Raw genomic sequence first — 21246 nt, 5'->3', positions numbered from 1 at the left:
AGTGCCAAACCAACACAGCCGATAGTATATAATTATTTAATAGGACAGCACACAGTTAGCGCTTTCACGATACTTCAAATTGCTTCCTCAGACTGAATTAAACAAATTACTGACAACCAATATATAACACTCAGAAACCTATCAAAATGTACCCAAGTGAATTATAGAACACAAAGTGACAATCACAAAAAATATATGCAACATAAAATACATGTCAAACACTCCACTTAATAAAATTGACAGCATCCAACTCCTACATCAATGTTTTAAAAAACGTGCCCTCAGAGGCCAGGTGGCCTGTCTGCGTTAAAAAACACAATCCATTTCTGTTCAGCTGCTTCTGTTAAGTTTCTAACATCACATCCCCTAATCCCTGTATCTATCATTTCTAAAACCATAAACTTAAAACCATGTTCATAAACTTAAAACCATGTTCAATACCATACTGAAGCCCACATTGTACTAACGCATTAGTTTCTTTCTGATTCCTTATATCTCTATAAAAGTTGCAATATTCTCTCTTTAAGAGTACAATTCGTTTTACCAATATAAAAAAATATTGAAAACACAGCAATAGAAAAAATGCACTAAATTGCTGGTTTTACAATCTGCAAAGAAATCCAGTTCTATACTAAAGTTAGCAGAAGGATGTACATAGTAAGCTCCTGTATGAATGTATTTACAAGCTATACAGCTCCTGCACATAAAAGTGCCTAATCTACTAGAATAAGGCCTCTTCATAGCATTTTGTGGTTGATAACATAAATGTCTCTTCAACGACCTATTATGTTTGAAGGAGAAATGAAGGACCGTATCTGTCTCGCCCTTGAGTTCATCAACTGTATTCAAGATATTGCAGTTATTCTTAACATCACAAAAAATCTAGGCTTAACATTACTTGCTGCCTATATGGTCTCCACCACTCTTTCTGTAACGTAGGGTTTACATTTGTTCCCCCTTTCTTTCCAAGCTGTAGCAATACACAAGTCTCTCTTTCTCATTATAGCCTCTATTTAAAAAAAAAAAAAAAAAAAAAAAAAAAAATCACACTTCAAATTCATAACAGCTAATTCTAACTGCTTATCATCATTATGCAATCTCATTATTCTAACAAACTGAGCTTTCAGAACATTCCATGGAATATGTCTAGGATGCATACTATTCCTATGCAGTAAATTGTTCTTATGAACTCGCTTCCTGTAAAGGCTTGTTTGTAGTCCTATACATTCAGTCTTCTTAACCAAGACATCTAGAAACTCAATTTCTTGCTCTGAATACTTATAAGTAAATTTTAGGAAATTAGTAGAACATTGCATATATTCCATAACCCTTCAAGCATAGTCAACGACACTCCCCATACTAAAAACATATCATCCACAAAGCGTACATACCATAAAACATACTCAGAAAACTGGTAAGCATGCAAACATTTCTCATTTTCCCATTGAACTAATGCAAGATTGGTGTAAGTGTTTGTACAAGCTGTGTCCATTGTCACGCCAACCTTTTGGACAAAAAACTCATCTTCATATACAAAAACATTGTTTTCTAAGATTACTTCCAATAATGTACATAATAAATTAACTTTCTCATTAGTGAAATGTGGATGCTCACTTAGTAATGTCCTAATACTTTCAATACCCTAATCATTGGGAATAACCGTAAAGAGGGATTCAATATCCAGTGTTACAAGCCAATAATCGCTGGTCAAACTTCTAGTTAATGTATACAGTCTCACTAAAAAGACTTAGTAGCCCTAAGAACTGTGCTACATTCTTCTAGTAAAGGATGTAAATTATTTTCCACAAAGATGGAAAGTGGTTCCGTTACCTTCCCTTTACCAGAAATGATGAGACACAGTGGTGGACATTCAACATTCTTGTGTACTTTAAGTAGGCTGTAAACCATTGGGATAAGGAGATGTTCAACATTAAAATATTGAAAAGGACTTTCCGAGATCATCCCTGTCATAAACATATTAAAAACATAAAACAAATCTCTTTCAATAATTCCATTAACAACAGATCTTAAACACACAGGAATAAGTATTGCCATTATTAAAAAGTTCTCATTTGCACCATGTACAAATCTCTATACAAAACAACTATACCACCACCTTTATCAGCTGGCCTAACCTCTATGGAGTACATCATTTTCAATTCCCCGAGGGCAGTATACTCATCATTGGTCATATTAAAATAGGTAGGTTTCACATCAGTTTCATAAGTCTGTTAATATCTGTGAAAAACATATTAGACAAAGGCATCCACCATGTGATTCGACGGTGGAATAAATGTACTCGGGTTTCTAAAGAAATTAATACCAGCATTCGTCGTCTTATCTTTAAATAAAGCCTCAAGCATCAAAGTTCTACCACATAGTCTCAAATCTTTTAAAATATCAGACGGAACAAGAGAGACCTTTACTGAGTAGAGATAATTGTGAAAATGTTAATTCAGTGCTTGAAATATTTATTACCAAACTTTCTTTCATCTCAGTTGAGTCCTTACAGAGTTGTAAGCCACCTATGTGCTGGGTAAACGCTGCACCCTGCCTCTCCTCCCTCAACTCCTCAATCTGTTCTTTATGAGGAAGGGGTTTGGGTCAACGTAAACGGCGTTGTCATAATGTTCTTGTTTGCTGAATCTGATGCCACTACCTCAGAAAAAGATCCCGTCGCTTCTACATTCAGGATTTGCTGTTTCTCAAGTTGTAGAGGGAAAACGCCATCATTCCGTGCTTCTTGTTGAGGTGTTACTTGCTCTACTTCCAGTTACTGAGGCTGAGCCTCCTGACCTGACACCAAAGCTCCCCCTGTTGATTTGGAACAAATAGACTGTAATAAACGTTTTGTTTGATTTCGTAGCACCATCTATCAGTTGGTGAGCCGTTTCTACTGCATTAACTATTTGGAGCACCACTGCTCTCCCGCAACCAGGAAAAACTGCCCCATTCTGGAAGTCTGCAAAATCTCTCTCCAAGTTATTTAACTTTAGTAAATTGCAGTCCTTTTTCATACAGCATGATACTATCGTGAAAGGAGTCCAGTTTATCCCCTACAATTTCAGCAGGAAAAACACTGCAAATAGTATTTTGCAGTTCATTTATTTGATGCTGCAGTTCTCTCTCAATAGGAACAAAAAAGTCTATCAATTATTATAGATATTAGCAACTGAATTTCAATTAAGACTTAGCCATTTAATAAGTAACTCGGGAAACATTTCACCGTAACTTGGCATGTTGAAAACTCTCAGGCCCCTCGGTACTACTATAAATTTCAGAGAGTTTTCTAACTGAAAATGTTGCCACTGCAGTCGTTTAAACTTGTACAGCTTATTTTCAAGGTCTCTAAACTTGCTCAAAATGTCAGTATTCACATCTCCAGTGTCTCTTATATTCTCTTCTTGGTTAGCCAATGTCACATCGAGGATTGGATTAATGTTCCTACACATAATCCTACTAAGATGTTCATTACTTGCTCTAGAAATTAACAGGCTCCTGCCTTCTGGATTATAAGCAAGTTCCACTTGATTACCCTCAGCCATGCTCTGGTCTTGAATAAAAGCAAGAAGAATATCAATAAATAAAAAACGAGACAAGATGGGGGCTTGGTACTAATAAACGAAATAAAATAGAAAGTAAATAAAAAGTACCAAACCAACACAGCCGATAGTATAGAATTATTTAATAGGAAAACACACAGTGAGCACTTTCACGATACTTCAAATCGCTTCCTCAGACTGAATTAAACAAATTACTGACAACCAATATATAACACTCAAAACTAATCAAATTGTACCCAAATGAATTAAAGAACACAAAGTGATAATCACAAAAAATATATGCAATATAAAATATATGTCAAACACTCCACTTAATAAAATTTATAAAACAGCACCCAACTCCTAAATCAATGTTTTAAAGAACGTGTCCTCAGAAATGGTTTGAGTGATAAAACCCCATTAAGGCCAGGTAAGACCAGTTTATGGTTTTAGAAATGATAGATATAAGGGATCAAGGGAGGTGATGTTAGAAGCTTAACAAAAGTAGCGGAGCATAAATGGATTCTGTTTTTTAATGCAGACAGGCCACCTGGCCTTAATGGGGTTTTATCACTCAAAACTATTTCTGAGGGAACGTTCATTAAAACATTGATTTCAGAGCTGGATGTTGTTTTATAAATTTTATTAAGTGGAGTGTTTGACATATATAGTACATATATTTTTTGTGACTGTCACTTTGTGGTGTTTAATTCATTTAGGTACATTTTGATTGGTTTCTGAGTGTTATTGTTTAATTCAGTCTGAGGAAGCGATTTGAAGTATCGTGAAAGCGCTTACTGTGTGTGGTCCTATTAAATAATTCTGTATCGGCTGTGTTGGTTTGGCACTTTTTATTTACTTTCTATAACCTTACAATGTACAGATAAAACTTTACAACATACTACATGATCTGCTTAAATGCTTGACGTACAGCTAATTAAAATCTTAAGACATACTCATGTGGTTAACATTCATTACAACAGTTTTCTAGAAAGATGTGAGAAGTAAACAATGCAGTTAGAAACAGGTAAATATGGCACTCAGTTAGAATATAGTGAGCTTCATGAGAGTTGCAGACACAGAAAAATAATATTTCAGGTTAGCAGCACAAAGTGGATGAAGTGAATCTACGCTTGTCATATATAGAAATAAACATCATGGGATAAGGCCCACTGTAACTCAAACAACAAAAACTTCAAACTGGATTGGAAAGGAACGTAACAGCACATCAGTTTTAAAACTGCAAACACACCGAGTTTAAAGAGTCAGGAAGACAATTCAGACAAAAAGAGAGTAACTGCTGGGGCTTCATAGACATAATGGGAGTTTAACGAGAGAAGGATAAAAAGGGGAGGAGCAGGTGTGGTAGCTGAGGCAGAGGGGAGCTTAGCTTGGAGTTGTGCACGTGCAGAGCCATTTGTTGTTTAGGTATTCTTTTAAACAGGCTTTGAAAAGTGCCTGGCCTGGGATTGATCTGGTGGCTAGGGGGACAGAATTTCATAACTTTAAGACAGAGTATGAGTACAGACAGTGACCTGGTTGTTTTTGAGGTTTTGAAGACTGCTAGCAGGTTTTTGTCCTCTGATCTTACAGATCTGTTAGGTATGTAGGGTTTAATTAGCTTGTCTAGAGCAGGGCAGGCAGTGGGTTTGTAAATTAGGTTCATTAGGTTGTGCATGACAGATACCTGGATATATGCCAGTTTGTTGGGCAGTTCAAGCCAGCTGAGTTCATGTAGTGGTTTACAGTGGTGTGTGTGGTATTTGGCATTTGTAGTGAACTTAGCGACCTTATTAAAGGACTGTTCCAATTTAGACTTAGTGGAATTTTATAGGTTGGTGAGTACAGTAGCACCGTAAATAGGGAGGGTAGCAGGTAAGTTTTAACCAGGGTAGTCTTGGTTGTGGCGGTTAGAAATCGCCTATTTCTGTATAGAAGTCCTAATTTTTTCAAGTTTTGTTTATGCTTTGTATATGTAGTGGTCAAAGGTAAATTTAAGGCTTTACAAGTTTCCTTCCTCTCTGGCCCTATTCATACTATCTGTAAAAGATGTTACAGCTATAGATGTATTATGTCTAGGTCAGAAGCCGTGCTGAGCGTCAGTTAGTAGATTATTCTGCAATAGATAATTTATTAATTGTTGGTGGATACACCTTTTGAGAATTTTTGATATAGGAGATAAGACAGACATGGAGCAAAAGTTGGTTATTTCTGTGGAGTTACCTCCTTTGTGGATAGGGGCGACGTGAGATAATTTCCACATGGTTGGGACTACAGATTCAGACAGAGATCTATTTATTGGCATGCTGATTAGCTAGGTGACAGAGTCAGCAGCAAGTTTAAGGTATTGTGGCGGGAGATTACCTGCCGGTGTAGAACAAGGTTTTAGTTTGAGTAGTAGTTTTTTTTTTTTATGGTTATTGTGGGTATGGCTGTCTTTGCATTGATTGTGTGTACTATTGTGGGCGGGGGTCTGAGCTGAATAATGAGATGATGTTTGAGGTTGGGGTGAGTGGGGAAGTCCTGTGCTGGAGTTACTTAGCAGGTTAGCTATGGATTTTATAAAGTGTTTATAAAAGTTTTCAGCTATAAAGGAAGGAGGGGCATTGGGTACTGGGGAGTGTTCTTTGTTTGTCCCTGGGTTGAGAGGGGTTGATACTGACTGCCAGAAATTATTTGGGTTGCATTTGTGTTGTAGTTGAAGGTATGAGTAGCAGGATTTCTTGTTTTTGTTTACTATGCACACACACACACAGACACACACAGACACACATCCAAAGAAAGTCAAGAGGCAACATCATCCAGAGCGAAGGAGACCTTTACTACATATAACTCAAAAAGATAAAAAAAATGTAGTAAGCGTTTTCACGTTGCTATGAACCCTTCTTCAGACTCAATAATTATCACAAAAAGCTTCAATTTAAATACATCCAGGTAATTGCATTAAATCACCACCTAACCAATCACATCTCTAAATCGATTAAAAAAATAAGCTGCTTAGTCGATTCAATGCTTTGGTGATTTTCACTAAGTCTGAAAACCTACACATTCTAGTTGGCAACTACTAAAACATATGTACAAAATTAAAAAAAATATATGTATGTGAATCAATTCTAAAACCCATACATAAAAAATAAAATCTTCATTGTATAAATAGGTAAAAAAAATCTCAATTGACACATTATTATTATTATTGAATTCGTACATGCTAAACGGAGTGAAAACCATAAATTTATTATGATGGGGAGTAAAAACTGTATTGGTCTCCCTAGATATAGCTAATGAGGGTGAACTATGCAGGTTATGAGCTTAATGAATAAAAGGTCTATCTGCCAAAAATGGTTTCAAAGAAACTTTTTCATTAAGACCGTGGCCTTTATCAGCTTGCAACTTCAGAATCCATTTATGGTTTTCACTCAGTTTAGCATGTCTATATATTACAATAATGTCGTATATTACAATTTGTTACTCTGTACTTCCTTAGTATTAGAGATAACCTTATTTGCACATATACATATTTATTTTTCTGTTTTTCAGTAGTGTACAAGAATTGTTCTATATGTGTATTATGCATCAACTAACAGACTATTACACAGTCATTTTTTGTAAGTAAGCCACAAATCTACATATTTATATATGTGTATGAATTCAATAATACTAGTTTTTATACATTGTATCTTGTATCACCAGTTTACACTGCCATTTAGTGATGTTTTCTAAAAAAATCTATATGTCTTTTATATTCTCTGGCTTTTTAGTTAATGATGATGTTTTTAATATTTAAATAGGGACTTTAAAACAATGCATTTCCTTTATAACTCTTCACATTGCTGCTAACCAGCATAATATATTATTTAATTTGAGTTTAAAGCACTTAAATACTTTATATGTTTTTTATATACTCATACACATAATATACTTTAGACTATGATGTTATACTGCCATCTAGTGACGTTTTGAGACACTACTATATTCTCTCAATGTGTCAATGGAGATGTTTTACCTATTTACATAATGAAGATCTTTATATGAGTTTTATAAAGAATTGATTCACATATAAACATTTTTTTTAATTTTGTACATATGTTTTAGTAGTTGCCAAGCAGAAATGCATATAGGTTTTCAGACTTAGTGAAAATCACCAAAGCACTGAATCGACTAAGCAGCTTATTTTTTAAATCGATTTAGAGATGTGATTGCCTAGGTAGTGATTTAATGCAATTACTTGGATGTATTTAAATTGAAGCTTTTTTTGTGATAATTATTAAGTCTGAAGAAGCGTTCATAGAAATGCGAAAGCGCTCACCATGTTTTTTATCTTTTTGAGTTATATGTAATAAAGGTCTATTTCGCTCTGGATGGTGTTGCCTCTTGAGTTTCTTTGGATTCTGAAAGGTTTCATCAAAGAGACACTTTACCTTACTGACTGTGCTTGTTTTATTCTCATACATTGTGTGTGGCGTCTGCATGTCCTCCCCGCAGTTGGGTGGGCGTTCGAAAGACATGCGTAAATTGGCATGCCTTCGCTGAAGGTTGAACGTCGAGCTGGCATCTCGGAGTTCATGAAAATCTGCTGCCAATCATTAGCGGACCGGAGTTCTGCTGTGGCGACCCTTAACCGGGAAAAGCCGAAAGACAACAACAACATTTCCATATACTGATATGCTGTACTGACTGGAGGAAGAACGGACTCGTTTTAGTGGCGGACAAGTCATTTTCTGCCCTGATTGGCCTATATATGGCTATACTCACTCAGCTATGTTTTGTCTTTATTATTAGTTTGAAGTGGTGGTGCTGTGGTGGCGTTGTCGCCTCACAGTTAGACGATGCCCGTTCGATTCTCAGAGAGTCTTGTGTGTGGCGATATGCGTAAATGGGCGTTCCTTCATTGAAGGTTGTGTGTTAGGCCCGGCAAGCCAGCACGTAAAAATCTACTGCCAATCATTAGCGGACCGGAGTTCTGCTGTGGCGATCCCTAACCGGGAAAAAGCCGAAAGACACAAACAAAATTAGTTTGAAGTGTTGTGTTTCCAATAATTATGAATTCTTGTTTCATCTGGATTTGTTATTGAGAGATCTTAGCCAAGACAGTTGAATTGAAGTTAGTCGTGAAGCTTTTTCACCGTTTTTGAATTTGTATTTATGATGATTAGATGAATATAGCAAAGGCTTTCTTTGATTTGTTTAGAATTTTGGCCTTTTTGATTGGATGATAAATTTAATGGATGTCTTTGATTGGTCTATATATGGCTATATTTGTTTCGGTTATATTTTATCTGTTTCTAATACTCGTTTGAAGTGGTGTGTTTATGACAACTATTAATATGCTATTGAGAGATCTTAGCTAAGATCATTGTATTGAAGTTAGTCACTAAGATTTCTCAGTATTCTGAGTTTGTGTTACGATGATTGAATGACTATAGCAAAGTTGTTTTTTTTAATTTGCATGGTGATTTTAGTTGTTTTATAGGATATGTTTGGTTTTTTGATTGGTTATATTAGTTATTTTTATTTATTTATTTTTACTTTCTCTCCTTTTTTGAAGAAGGAATGTTTTGTGAAGTCTATCGATTTAATATCTGCATTGGGAATTTGATAAAATGTTGCTTTTTGTTGGCCGCGAGCTGAATTGTAAATAGTCTTGTGAAGTTGATTAGTACACAATATCTATTACAGGATGAAAAACATTAAGATAGCCATTGAGTGGTAAGAAATGGAAGGATGCCATTGGCTGCCTTATAAACTGTACACTTTTATTTTTACAGTCATTGGTTCACAGAATTACTTTACATCTGTATATAATTAGCATTTTAACTTTGATTTAATATTTGCTGCCATTTGGAGGAATTTTATTGGATGTTCAACCTTTTAAATATTTGTTTGTTCGTATGTGTATACCGATCTGAAGAAGGGTTTTGTAAGTAAACCCGAAAGCATTCATCTATACTATTATTAAAGTTTATTTTAGCTGTGGCGGCTTTGGTACTTTTCTCTGTTTATATCTATATATAGATATACATACACACATATATATATATATATATATATATATATATATATATATATATATATAGGGGTCCACTACAGAATCTCGAAAGCTCATAATACCGAAGCCCATAATCCTGAGCCCAAAATCCCGAAAATTCAAAATCCCGAAAGCCCAAAATCCTGAAACTCAAAATCCTGAAAACACAAATAATGCTAATATGTCAATATAAAGGCACTAACATCTACCAACTGACCCTGACCCTAACCCTAACCCTAAGGTCCATCACTATCGCACACTCACCTGACCCGCACCCTAACTCACTTAAACCGACCCAACCCCAATATTTGTCACTATTGCATACATGCCTAACCTGCGCCCTAACCCTAACTCACTTAAACTGCCCCTAACCCTAACATAAAACCAACCGCACACTTACCTGAACCCAACGCATGACCTAACACCACAGGGCTAACAGTAGCAAAGCCACAATGACGTCCGTATGTCCATTTTGTGTTTTCAAGATTTTGGGTTTCAGGATTTTGGGCTTTCGGGATTTTGAATTTTCGGGATTTTGGGCTCAGGATTATGGGCTTCGGTATTATGAGCTTTCGAGATTCTGTAGTGGACCCATATATAGATATACATACACACACACACACACACACACACACACACATATATATATATATATATATATATATATAGATAGATACACACACACACACACACACACACACACACACACACACACACACACACACACACACACACACAATTGCTTTGGTCTAAATTCCACTGAGTAGAAGAAAAACAAAGCCACTTATTGCTTGTAAATCCTTGAATTGTGGTGTTTTTGCAATTGGCCAGTGAGTTTCTTTGAACATTTTTGTACTTGTCTGTTATATTAAGCTCCGTAAGTTTGTCCAGCCTCGTGCTCATTTGCTCAGATCTTTAGCAACCACACTTCTAACTGGGATTGTACCAAATTTGACTATCTGTCTACAAACATCTAGGCGAGTACATGTGAACTTCTTACTCAGTTGATGAAATACCTCTGGAATTATATTTGGGATTTACTGTGATGACAGTCAAGATTGGCTTGGTTTAAACTCTAGTTTGAGTTGAAGAACCAAGCCATTTCAAGACCCGTGAACGATTGATTGCAGAAGCTTGAATTGTACTGTTGTGTGTACTATAAGTTGCCTTCTTTTGCAATGCTCTGCTCCTCACACAGTCATTTCAATTATGCACTGTACAATATAGCAACTGTCTTGTGCTCAACAATGATCACCTACTACTTTAGCTGCCACAGTACGTGACGGATGTAGTTAAAGAATTTCATTGGAGGAAAGGCTCTATTACAAAGTCAGTACAACAGTACAACTAGCAAGGTTGCCAGCACCACACAGCAGCAAAACTAAATCAGTCTCAAATACCTTGGACCAAACAAACAGACCTACATATACTGAGGGTCTTAGAAGTAACCTACCTTAATGACAGAGGTCTCGTAAATGTAAATTAATAAACAAGTATGCGCAGCAACCTCACAAAGGCAGCACCCACCAAGAAACAAACCTACAAGTGACAGACTGTCCAAAAAGCCCAGAAGCAAAACAGCACACAAATAAACATCCTTGTCAAAGATGACTCCATAGTGAGAAAACAAAGCACCATGCACCAGAATGTGCAAAACAGGGTCATGATCAGGTGTCCATCAGGCAACATGATTCACTACATCACACAAGTACACAACCCCCGCATAACAACTACACAATACACAGTCATTGCACACATGTAGGTGTAAATGACTTGAGATGTACCCTCCCGGGACTATATGGAGAGAAGGGTCTACTTGACATGAGAGAATAGTCAGTAGACCGACTTTCAAATCACCACAATGATGACGAAAACTCAAAAGGCTGAAAATCTACATCGCCTACTGTCAAAACACCGACCCTATAACATGCAACGTACCTCTCACATAATGCGCAAACAAAAGCAACAACTCATCACACCTAAGCACTGCCCTGTCAAATTAAATGTACTGAACAGCTAACGTACTCTCCTCCAAACCCCGTTCACAAACCAATATCTGCATACAAATAAATCCCACTGAATATTCATGCAGATGCCCCGGAAAAATATTCATTGGAGATTTGTTAAACCAACATTCATTTTAATTTGACATTTTACGTTTTTGCAGGGGGACTGTGCCCCCCCTGACCCCCATGGGTTGCTGCACCCCCCCAAACCCCCTGCAAATAAAATATAGCAACTCCAACATTGCAGTACAGTGGAGAACTGAGATTTCCTGTTCTGCTCAGCTTGTGAGTCAGCATTTTAAACATTCAGTCATCTGAACGTTGACACAGTGAAGTTTTGCTTATATGAAACTTCACTCTTTTGTTCCTGGTTATTTGAAAGTCGGTCTACTGACATTTCGGTGAGGTCAAGTACACGCGGAGAGAGAGACATGAAGGAGCTCTCGAAATTGTGTTTGATGCAGGTATGAACTGAGGCTTGGGGAGTGCTCTACCTTCACTAAAGAAGGATGTCACCAACACAGCCACAATATAACTGACTTCATCAAATGGCTTAAATTCTGATATCATTCTAAGGGGAGGGGGGTACGATATACATCAGTCTGGGAAATAGATGGTATATAGTTCAAACTGCTTTACCGGGGCAGGCCTTGCATCTCCCCCCCCTCCCCCCAGGCTTCCATACATTTGTTAAAACCTTGTCAACAGCCACTGTGCCTTTTGCAGGCCAAGTCAATCTTCCAAAGCTCCCAACATAACTGCACAGTATCAGGATAACATTAAGTTACTGCTGCTCAATGCTAGGAGCCTTAACAAAACATCCACACCCTGCAAGCACTACTAACCCTGGGGAATATGCATACATGCATTGTCACAGAGACTGGTTCAAGTCACATTCACTTTGAAACAGAAGCCAGAAACATCCTCCAACACCTCATTATTCAGAGACAAAGCAAGGGGGCTAATCAACTAAAATGGCGTGATGACCTAACTAAATTCAAAAGTCCCCTTCCACCTCAACTATTGTGAAATACTTAAATGCCACGTTCTATGCACATGGACTTCTCCTACTAATTCTGCAAAATGTCCCAAATAATACCCAAACAAAAGGGTAAAAAGGGCACAAAGACAAAGCATTTAGTAAAACTGCAAGAAAAACCCAGCCAACCTTGTCCTTTTTACCCTTTGGCTTGGATGTTATTTGGGACATTTTGCAGGCACCTTAATGTTCATGGACATCAGGCTTATTTTAAATTGTCCCGAACGTACCTATAAAGGCTTAAAAAGAAGGAAAAAATGGCCATTCAGAAGCCATGTTGCTAAAACAGCATGTCCATAAGGGGTCATCTATATATATCCCATGGGCCTCCATTACAGGAGGTTTAAGGCACTACACAGCGAAGAATAGCTTGGTTGGGTTTTCTTGCAATCTTAACCGATGGTTTGTCTGTGCGACCTTTTTACCCTTTAGTTTATACACATATATAAACAGGACCAATGAATTTAACTGAGACTCCCAAATGTCAACATATGTTGTGTCGACATACTTTGATCAACACAACAAGTGGTCAACAAGTGTGTGAGGTAGTTTTTAAGGTTGGGAAAAATGTCCTTTCCCCAGGGATATTGCAATCTTGGAGTTACATATATAATTAACATGGGATGTGGGACAATGTCCCACACATGGGGATACAAGGGGGTTGCCCCCACAAAAAAAAAATTCAGATTTTTATCTCTTTTTTTTTTTTTGCATTACTTTGCATGGGAGAAGATTCTCATGCATGCATTGTTGACATTTTATGGCAGACATTCAGTGTTTCTGTTAGTTAATGCACACGTTTTATATATATATATTATATATATCTATATATCTATATATATATATATATATATATATATATATATAATACATATATATATATATATATATATATATATATATATATATATATATATATATATATACACACATATATATATATATATATACACATATATATATATATATACACACACACAAACATACATATATACACACACATACATACATACATACAGGAGATTTCTTAATGCATTACAATGCCAATACAACTTCATATATCCTGGAATGCTGCAAATAAAGACATCTACAATACAAAGTGTTATTGAAAATACAAAGATCTTCAGTATCAGCAGCCTCTCATTACCAGAAAATGTTATTTTATACCTACCCCTCTTGGCCTGTCCGATGTTGTGATAAGAACTTTGGGAGTTGTCAGTCTATTGAAGTATGAAGAGAATTCATCAGTCGACTCATCAAAAGCCACCTAGCAAACCGTAATACAAAATTACTTTCATTGCACATTTTTTTTTTTTAAATCATAACATTCCTCTAGTCTTCACTATATGCCTCTTCCCATGACAATCTCTATTAACCATCTACAGACTGGCTATTTTGCTGCTTTGCAGTCTTACCTGAAGCCTACTGCTTCATGTCACAGCAGAATACATTTCTGGAGAAAAGTGAGTCTTCGTTACGGTTACTGGTGGTCCCTGTTTTTTTTGTTTTCCGGGTTTTGGTACGTGGTTTGTTTTATTAGTTTTTTTGGAGATGTTAGAAGAGCACCAAATCTACTACTCAAATGAATTGTGAAAATCAATTCTTAACCACTACCACTCAGTTAATATGGCATATTTCCTCTTTAAACTATTAAAAATGAATATCTCAATGTGCAAAAAGACCGAACACATTAGTTCCATGTTCTTTTGCCCAAGGATCAAAATCACTGAAAAGGGAAATATGCATCCAACCTGAGCAAAATGTCTATGTCCTCAGGTCAATCTGTCTGTTAAAAGTTATAGCTGTTAAACAGACCAGTTAAAACAGTTACGCAAAACAAATGGACTGTATGGTGGAATCGGAGTACTATGAAGAATAAGTTAGTTACGTTACAAGTCAGACTGGGGTCATCATGATGCTCTACATTTTATCGGTATAGAACTTAATAGTAGTGATGGGCTACACCGAAGATAAGAAAACACAAAGGAGGACGACGACACTGCAAAGCCATTTTTCTGCTGGGTTCCTGTGGACTCACACTACCACAACATCACTGGCTTCCTAAGACTGGGTTTGCAATGTTCCAGCCTTTGGTGAGAGCAGAGTATTTCACATGACAGCTACCTGAAAGTGGAATCCAGTGAGAAGAGTGTCTGATTTTAATTGGCAATTATCTGCAGGGGTGTTGGCTTCATTTTGATTAGTCAGAGTCTGCAGGGGAGGAGCTTTACAGACTTTAAAATAACAGGAGACCTGTTTGGTTCAGTGTTCTGCAGTGCTGGACTATTCCAAGGACAAGAAGAGTACAGAGAAATAGAAGACTAAAAAGCTCTTTTCAATCTGTATTTCTGCCAACTGGGAGAGTGCTCCATTGTCAGACAGACCTATAACAGCACAAACATGCACTTTTAAAGATGTGTAAACCAAACCAGATTTGTAGAGGTCTGATGGGTATTCCAGAACCAATACCACTCTAGCCTTTCTGGAGATGAGGTTTCTGGACTAGCACCAGAAGACTAAGGTCTTCCACTTTGTTAGGCAAGAACTTCTGCTGGTTTCTCTAGTCTCCTTCATAATATTTAGCACACCCTTTGATTACTTGTGCTTGCTTTGGATCATGGTGAGAACATCCAGGCCATCAGCCTTAATGTGGTAGGGACCTTCTCCTGATGTCAGCTTGCCATACTGTACATGGAAGGGAAGCAGCATTGTCTTGGCCACTAAGGAGATTATGAAAAGCATTTTCTATCTCTCATCCTTCATTATGGTCAATACACTGGAGATCAAATGTATGGGAGGGAAGTGTACAAGAACTTACCTGTCCAATTCAATCATAGGAAGTTACTAGGCTATTGGCCTCGAGTCCATTTTAAGCCTTGCCCATGATTAGACAAGTCAGCACCCGATGCCCCTGTCCAGCAGCGACACGGGTGGAATCCCAGGAAATATTTTCTATTTCCCATCCAGTTATCCAGTTTGCGCTTAAAAAGGGGGAAAAAGGTACTCTGCTTGACATGGAGAGGTAGTCTATTCCATAGATGGGCTGAGTCTCTGGGACACAAATCTGTCCTGCCAACAAGTCCTATTGATGCCACATACCAGGTTGAGGCTGTGTGTACAGTTTACACAAGTGGAGCTTGACTTGCAGATGTGCAGCAGTCCCATCAAGGCGGGGTCCGCGATCGCATTGTATGCCAGACAGACGTCACCTCTGAGGAGTCTGTATGAAACAGAGTAGAGGGATATGGCTTTTAGCCTATGTATGGTAGATTTTTAAGGCCCTGGATTCTCCTGGTGAGGAACTTCTGTGATCTCTCCAGCTGCTGCATGTGCTTTGCGAGGTACATGCCAAAAAGGGTATTGTACTCAACAATGGGCCTTATAAGGGAAGAATACAGGGATGTTACGACCCCCTTGTCCTTGGATGAGATACCCTTACTTATGAGGTGGGCCATGTAGAAAAGCTTTACGTACAATGGAAGCAACATGGTGGTCAAAAGTCAAGTTGCTATCAATCTGGGTACCCAAATCCCTCATGACCGATTGCATGCTTAGGATATTACTAATGTGATACTTTGTGGGGACATCATTCTCCCCAAAGGGGATGAAGATGTATTTTTTGGTATTCAGCTTGAGGCCATGTTTCTGGCACCAGTCATTTGTTTGGGTGAGACCCACTTGGAGGATGTTCACATTACTAGGGGAATTGATGACAGCACCCAGCTTGCAGTCATCTGCAAACTTGGTCAGCCATAGCCCACTGGTTTTGGCCTACACCTCAGAGAAGTATATCCCAAATAACGGAGGCCCCAACACCAAACCCTGGGGTATACCACTCGTCACAGGTGTACTGCTAGAGATGGCTTCCCCTAATTTGACTAGGTGGGCTTTATCAGTGAACCAGTTAGCTACCCATCTGGTAACATATGAATTTGATGCCTAGTTGAGAGAGTTTATCTATTATGTCCGAGTGGAGAATAGCGTTGAAGGCTTTGACCAGGTCAAGGTAGGTGGTGTGCACAGTCTTCCCCTCATCCGTGGCTCTGGCAACTGTCTCAAAGAAGTCAACCAAATTTAACAAACATGACCATGTTTGGAGGATGCCAATGTCCTTGTTAATGATAAAAAGTTCAATGGCCTTGCAGATCAGGCTAATTAGGGTGATGGAGCTATAATTTCACAGATCGGTGGACGCTCCACTTTTGTGCAAAGGGATGACTGTGGCCGTCCTCCACTTGGACAAAGCTGGTACTCTGGCTTTGGTTGAACAGGGCGACTAATGGTGCTGCACGTCCCTGCCTGAGTTCATATAGGATGCAGCCTAGGATGTTATCGGGTCCCATGGAGGCTGTATTTTTTGCCTTTGAGACAGCAGTGATGACCTGTTCTCTGGAAATAAGGGGAAGGGGGCAGATACTGAAAACGTTCCGATTTACTGATGAGGGGGACACAGGTGAAATTTTCGCTGAATCTGTCAAACAGCAAGTTTGCTATATCTACGGCATTTGTTATATGTGGTGTCCTTGACCACAAGTTCTGAACAGATCTGGGTGTTTCCTTTGAGATTGCGGACATATGTGAAGAAGGCCTTATGACCGTCTCTAGTAGATGTGGCCAATTTGGACTAGAAGTTTGCATTTAGAGGATTTCACTAGTGTTCTTATTTGCTTGTTCAGGCTAAGGAGAGATAGCTTCCAATTGGGCACCTGCTCCTTCTTGGTCCTCAACAGCAATTATTTTCCTTTTGTTATAGAGTTTATTTATTGCAAATGTCCACCAGAAGAGTTTACTCTTCCATGTGGAGCATGATTTAGTCCTGTCGGGTATTCCTGATCCCATGCATCTATATACATGTTTGTATAGTGCTTTGGTAAAATTTTGGATACTGGTGCCAGTTCCTAGAGAGGGGGAAGTGGCTGTGAAACTGTTTATACCATCCCTCAGAGGGGGGAAGGGGGAAGATGATGACTTCGAAAGAGACTGCTTTATGGTCAGATCTTACCAGGGAGGATGATACTGGAGGGATGCTGCAGTGGTTACTCATGTTGGTTAATACCAAGACCAAGATATTATCACCTCTTGTGGGGGTATAGACTAGCTGTTCAAAGCATTTGCATTGACAAAATCGAGGAATCTCTGGGCATTTGTGTTTTGGCATGAGTAGTTATTCCAGTCTATGCTTGGATAGTTAAAGTCACCCAGGATCAGGGTAAAGGCTTGAATCTTGATGGAGTTGAGGAGGTCCAGATAGGCGGATTGGACATCTTGAGCCAGATTTGGGGGCCAGTAGCTAGCTTTGATTTGTATAGCAGTCTTGTCATGGGTTACCTGCACCTGAAGAGTCTCGTGTATGTCATTCTATTTTGACCAGCCTGGAGGTGTGCATGTCTTTAATAATAATAATAATAATAATAATAATAATAATAATAATAATAATAATAATATATATATATATATATATATATATATATATATATATATATATATATATATAGATAGAAACTCCACCTCCTTTAGCTTTACTACCCTCAGTTTGGAGTCTGAATGTATGACAGGATGAGTAACCAGGTAAGGCTGAGGTGCTGTCCGCAGCTTTGAACCAGGTCTCTGTGACTGCACAGATGTCAGCATCTTCCAGGGTTATGAATGCTTGCAATGAGTGCAGTTTCATGTTTAGTTTCCTGGCATTTAGCAGCATGACCTTTAATTTGCGTTTTGTTGAAATGTTTAGGTTGGTAGTTTTAACCTCCTCGCTTTTCCTAAAAAAGGCACTATGGGAGAGGCAAGAGCCTTTGTCAGAAGCCTGAACCCCAACTTAAACACATGCAGGCCATTACTGGCAAAGCATCATGGTCTGTCAATCATATCTTCCCAGGCTGTCAGGCACTGGATCCCCCATGGAATGACACCAGAATCTAAGCCAATTGTTAAAAAAAAAAAAAAAAAAAAAAAAAAATCATTTTCTGTTTGTATTGTGGCATCATTCTGGCTAACAGTAGAATGCTGCTTAAAGCTACGGATATACCTGCCTGGGACACGTATTCAGCGAGTTAAATCATATTTCTCTTCAGATAGTCCAAGGAGGTATGTCTCAAGTCACACCAACATGGACTATGACAGAGTCATAACAGTACCTGTTGTTGAGAGACTTGAGTGCGTATGTGATATGGCGGATTCTGGCCCCTGACAGACAACTAACTGTGACTTTCTCCTTATCCAGCCTGGTGAGAGGCACATCTGAGTGTCTCACAGTGGAGTCTCCTATGACTAATATGTTGGGTTTATGGTTTAGCCTTATAGGTTGCGAGACACAGATGTGTGAATTATGCATGGTACGTGGTGAGGAGAGCTGTGGAAATACAGTGTGTTTTTGCCTCGGAGGTCTCCTTTGTTTGGGTATGTTTATGTTGAGGACATCCACATATGTGGGTTTGTTTTGCGTAGGTGTGGGTGGTGTTTTAGCTGTTGTGATTGTGTTGATAACCTCAGTGCCAGATATACTGGCTTGTGAGGGAGACAACATAGACTCTAAGGTTCCTAATGTAATTGTATCTCTCGCAAATTGTGCTCCTAGGTGGCAGTAATAGGTGGTTGTCTGTGTACATGAGGCAGTTGCTACACTGTCTCAGGATGCCCATATCAACCAGACTGGCAGGAGAAACTGTAGGAAATTGTCCATCCATATTTGTCAGAATCTGAGAGAGAAAGTCCAGGGAGAGCTAAAGGATAGGCCTAAAACTCAACTGCTTACACCAAAAAGTACAGTTTTGTACCTACCATAAATGTAGATGTTCGAGGATTCCATTGCTGCAGTCCTGACTATTGGGTATAGTCCGCGTCCAGTCGGCCCGAATACCAGAGTATAAGGCTGACGTCGGTCAGGGCGCATTAGACTGACGTCAGTACGTCAGGGTACTAATGCGCATGACCGACGTCATATCCTCAGTCTTTTCTTGCCCCAGATGTCAGAAGACCCTAAAAAGACAAGTCCCAAAAAACCTGCACCAAAAACATGTACAATATATACAACAATATATACAAAAATATAAACATGTAAACTCACCTACACAACCACCCCTAAATACAGAGGGAAGGAGGGAGGGTAAATTGGACTGCAGCAATGGAATCCTCGAACATCTACATTTATGGTAGGTACAAAACTGTACTATGTTCTTCGCCTTCCATTGATGCAGTCCTGACTATTGGGTAGAATCCCAAAGCACAGGTAAGGCAGGCTGCCAAATTATAAAGAAGTAGGAGCTGACAACATGCCTTGCAAAACAGCTGTGGCAAAACCAGCCCTAGACTTAGAGTAGATAGGAAGGTGATAATGCTTAGAGAAAGTATGCACTGAACTCCAAGTAGCTGCTTCCAAAATATCCTTAGTAGCCACCCCTCTTAGAAATGCTGTTGAAGTGGCAGTAGCCCTAGTGGAATGAGGCCTAATCCCAGCTGGAATCTCCTTGCCATGATGGGAATAACAAAATGCAATGCAAAAGCCAATCCACCTAGAAATAGTTTGTTTTGACACAGGCTTGCCCTGAGAACTCAAAGCAAAAGAAACAAACAACTGCTGAGACTGCCTAAAATCCTTAGTCCTGCTTAAATAATAACGCAATTGCCTGTGTACATCTAAAGTGTGCAAAATCTTTTCCCCTTTATTTTGAGGGTCTGCAAAAGACGTAGGCAAATGAATAGTTTGGTTCAAAGCCACACTAGAAACCACCTTAGGCATAAAAGAAGGATTAGTACGTAATGATACCCTATCCTTATGGAAAATCAAAAAAGGCTCTACTGCCATAAGGGCCTGCAACTCAGACACCCTTCTTGCAGAAGTAATAGCCAACAGAAAAGCAGTCTTCCATGACAAGTATTTCAATTCAGCAGTAGCTGCAGGCTCAAAAGGTTGTAGAGTAAGTTTTTCCAACACAAAATTGAGATCCCAAGCAGGAGTAGGAGCTCTACGTGGGGGTCTTATATTCTTTGCCCCTCTAAGAAACTGCTTGAACAAAGGATGCGAAAACATAGGTGGGTCACAATCATAGTGAGCTGAAATTGCTGCAGCATGAATCTTTATGGAAGAGAAGGACAAACCTTTGTCCAGTAATTCAGTAAGATATTGAAGAGCCACACTCAAATTAGGCTCAGAAATCTCCAAATTCTTTGCTGTACTCCAAAATAAAAATCTCTTCCATTTTTCTGCATACACTTTCCTTGTACTAGGTCTTCTAGCTTCCATAATCACATTTAAAACTTGTTGAGGAAGTTGAGACCTGCTGTGTTTCAACACAGAATATGCCAAGCTGTTAGATGAAGAGAGTGTAGCTTGACATTGAGCAGATGACCGTCCTTCTGAGATAACAGATGAGGAATCAGAGGTAAAGGCCATGGAGGCTTCTGTACCAGACTCCGTAGTAGAGGGTACCAGTGTTGTCGAGGCCAATCTGGAGCTATCAAAATCATCCTTGGCCTGTCTTGTCTGACCTTTAACAGTACCTTTGGAAGAAGAGGTAGAGGTGGAAAGGCATACACATGAAGGTTTTTCCAACTGAAAGACAGAGCATCCACTTTCCAAGCTGTGTGATGAAACCCCTTTGTGCAATACTTTGGCAGCTGGTGGTTTAGTGGAGAAGC

The 21246-nt window shown here is 38.7% G+C and overlaps 1 protein-coding gene across 1 annotated transcript in view; it reads right to left on the bottom strand.

Annotated features, from left to right (window-relative positions):
- The window catches only part of RPF1 (ribosome production factor 1 homolog), a 251272-nt gene that overhangs the window by 163238 nt on the left and 66788 nt on the right, over positions 1 to 21246 (bottom strand). Inside the window, exon 4 of the mRNA XM_044085715.1 lies at positions 13784 to 13879. Coding sequence (XP_043941650.1) covers positions 13784 to 13879 — 96 coding nt within the window. The remainder of the gene's footprint in view (positions 1 to 13783; positions 13880 to 21246) is intronic.

Source organism: Protopterus annectens, chromosome 10.part0, assembly GCF_019279795.1.
Source record: "Protopterus annectens isolate FY-2018-M chromosome 10.part0, PAN1.0, whole genome shotgun sequence".
In the NCBI taxonomy this organism is placed as follows: Eukaryota; Metazoa; Chordata; order Ceratodontiformes; family Protopteridae; genus Protopterus; species Protopterus annectens.
This window is presented reverse-complemented; position numbering and strand designations above follow the sequence as displayed.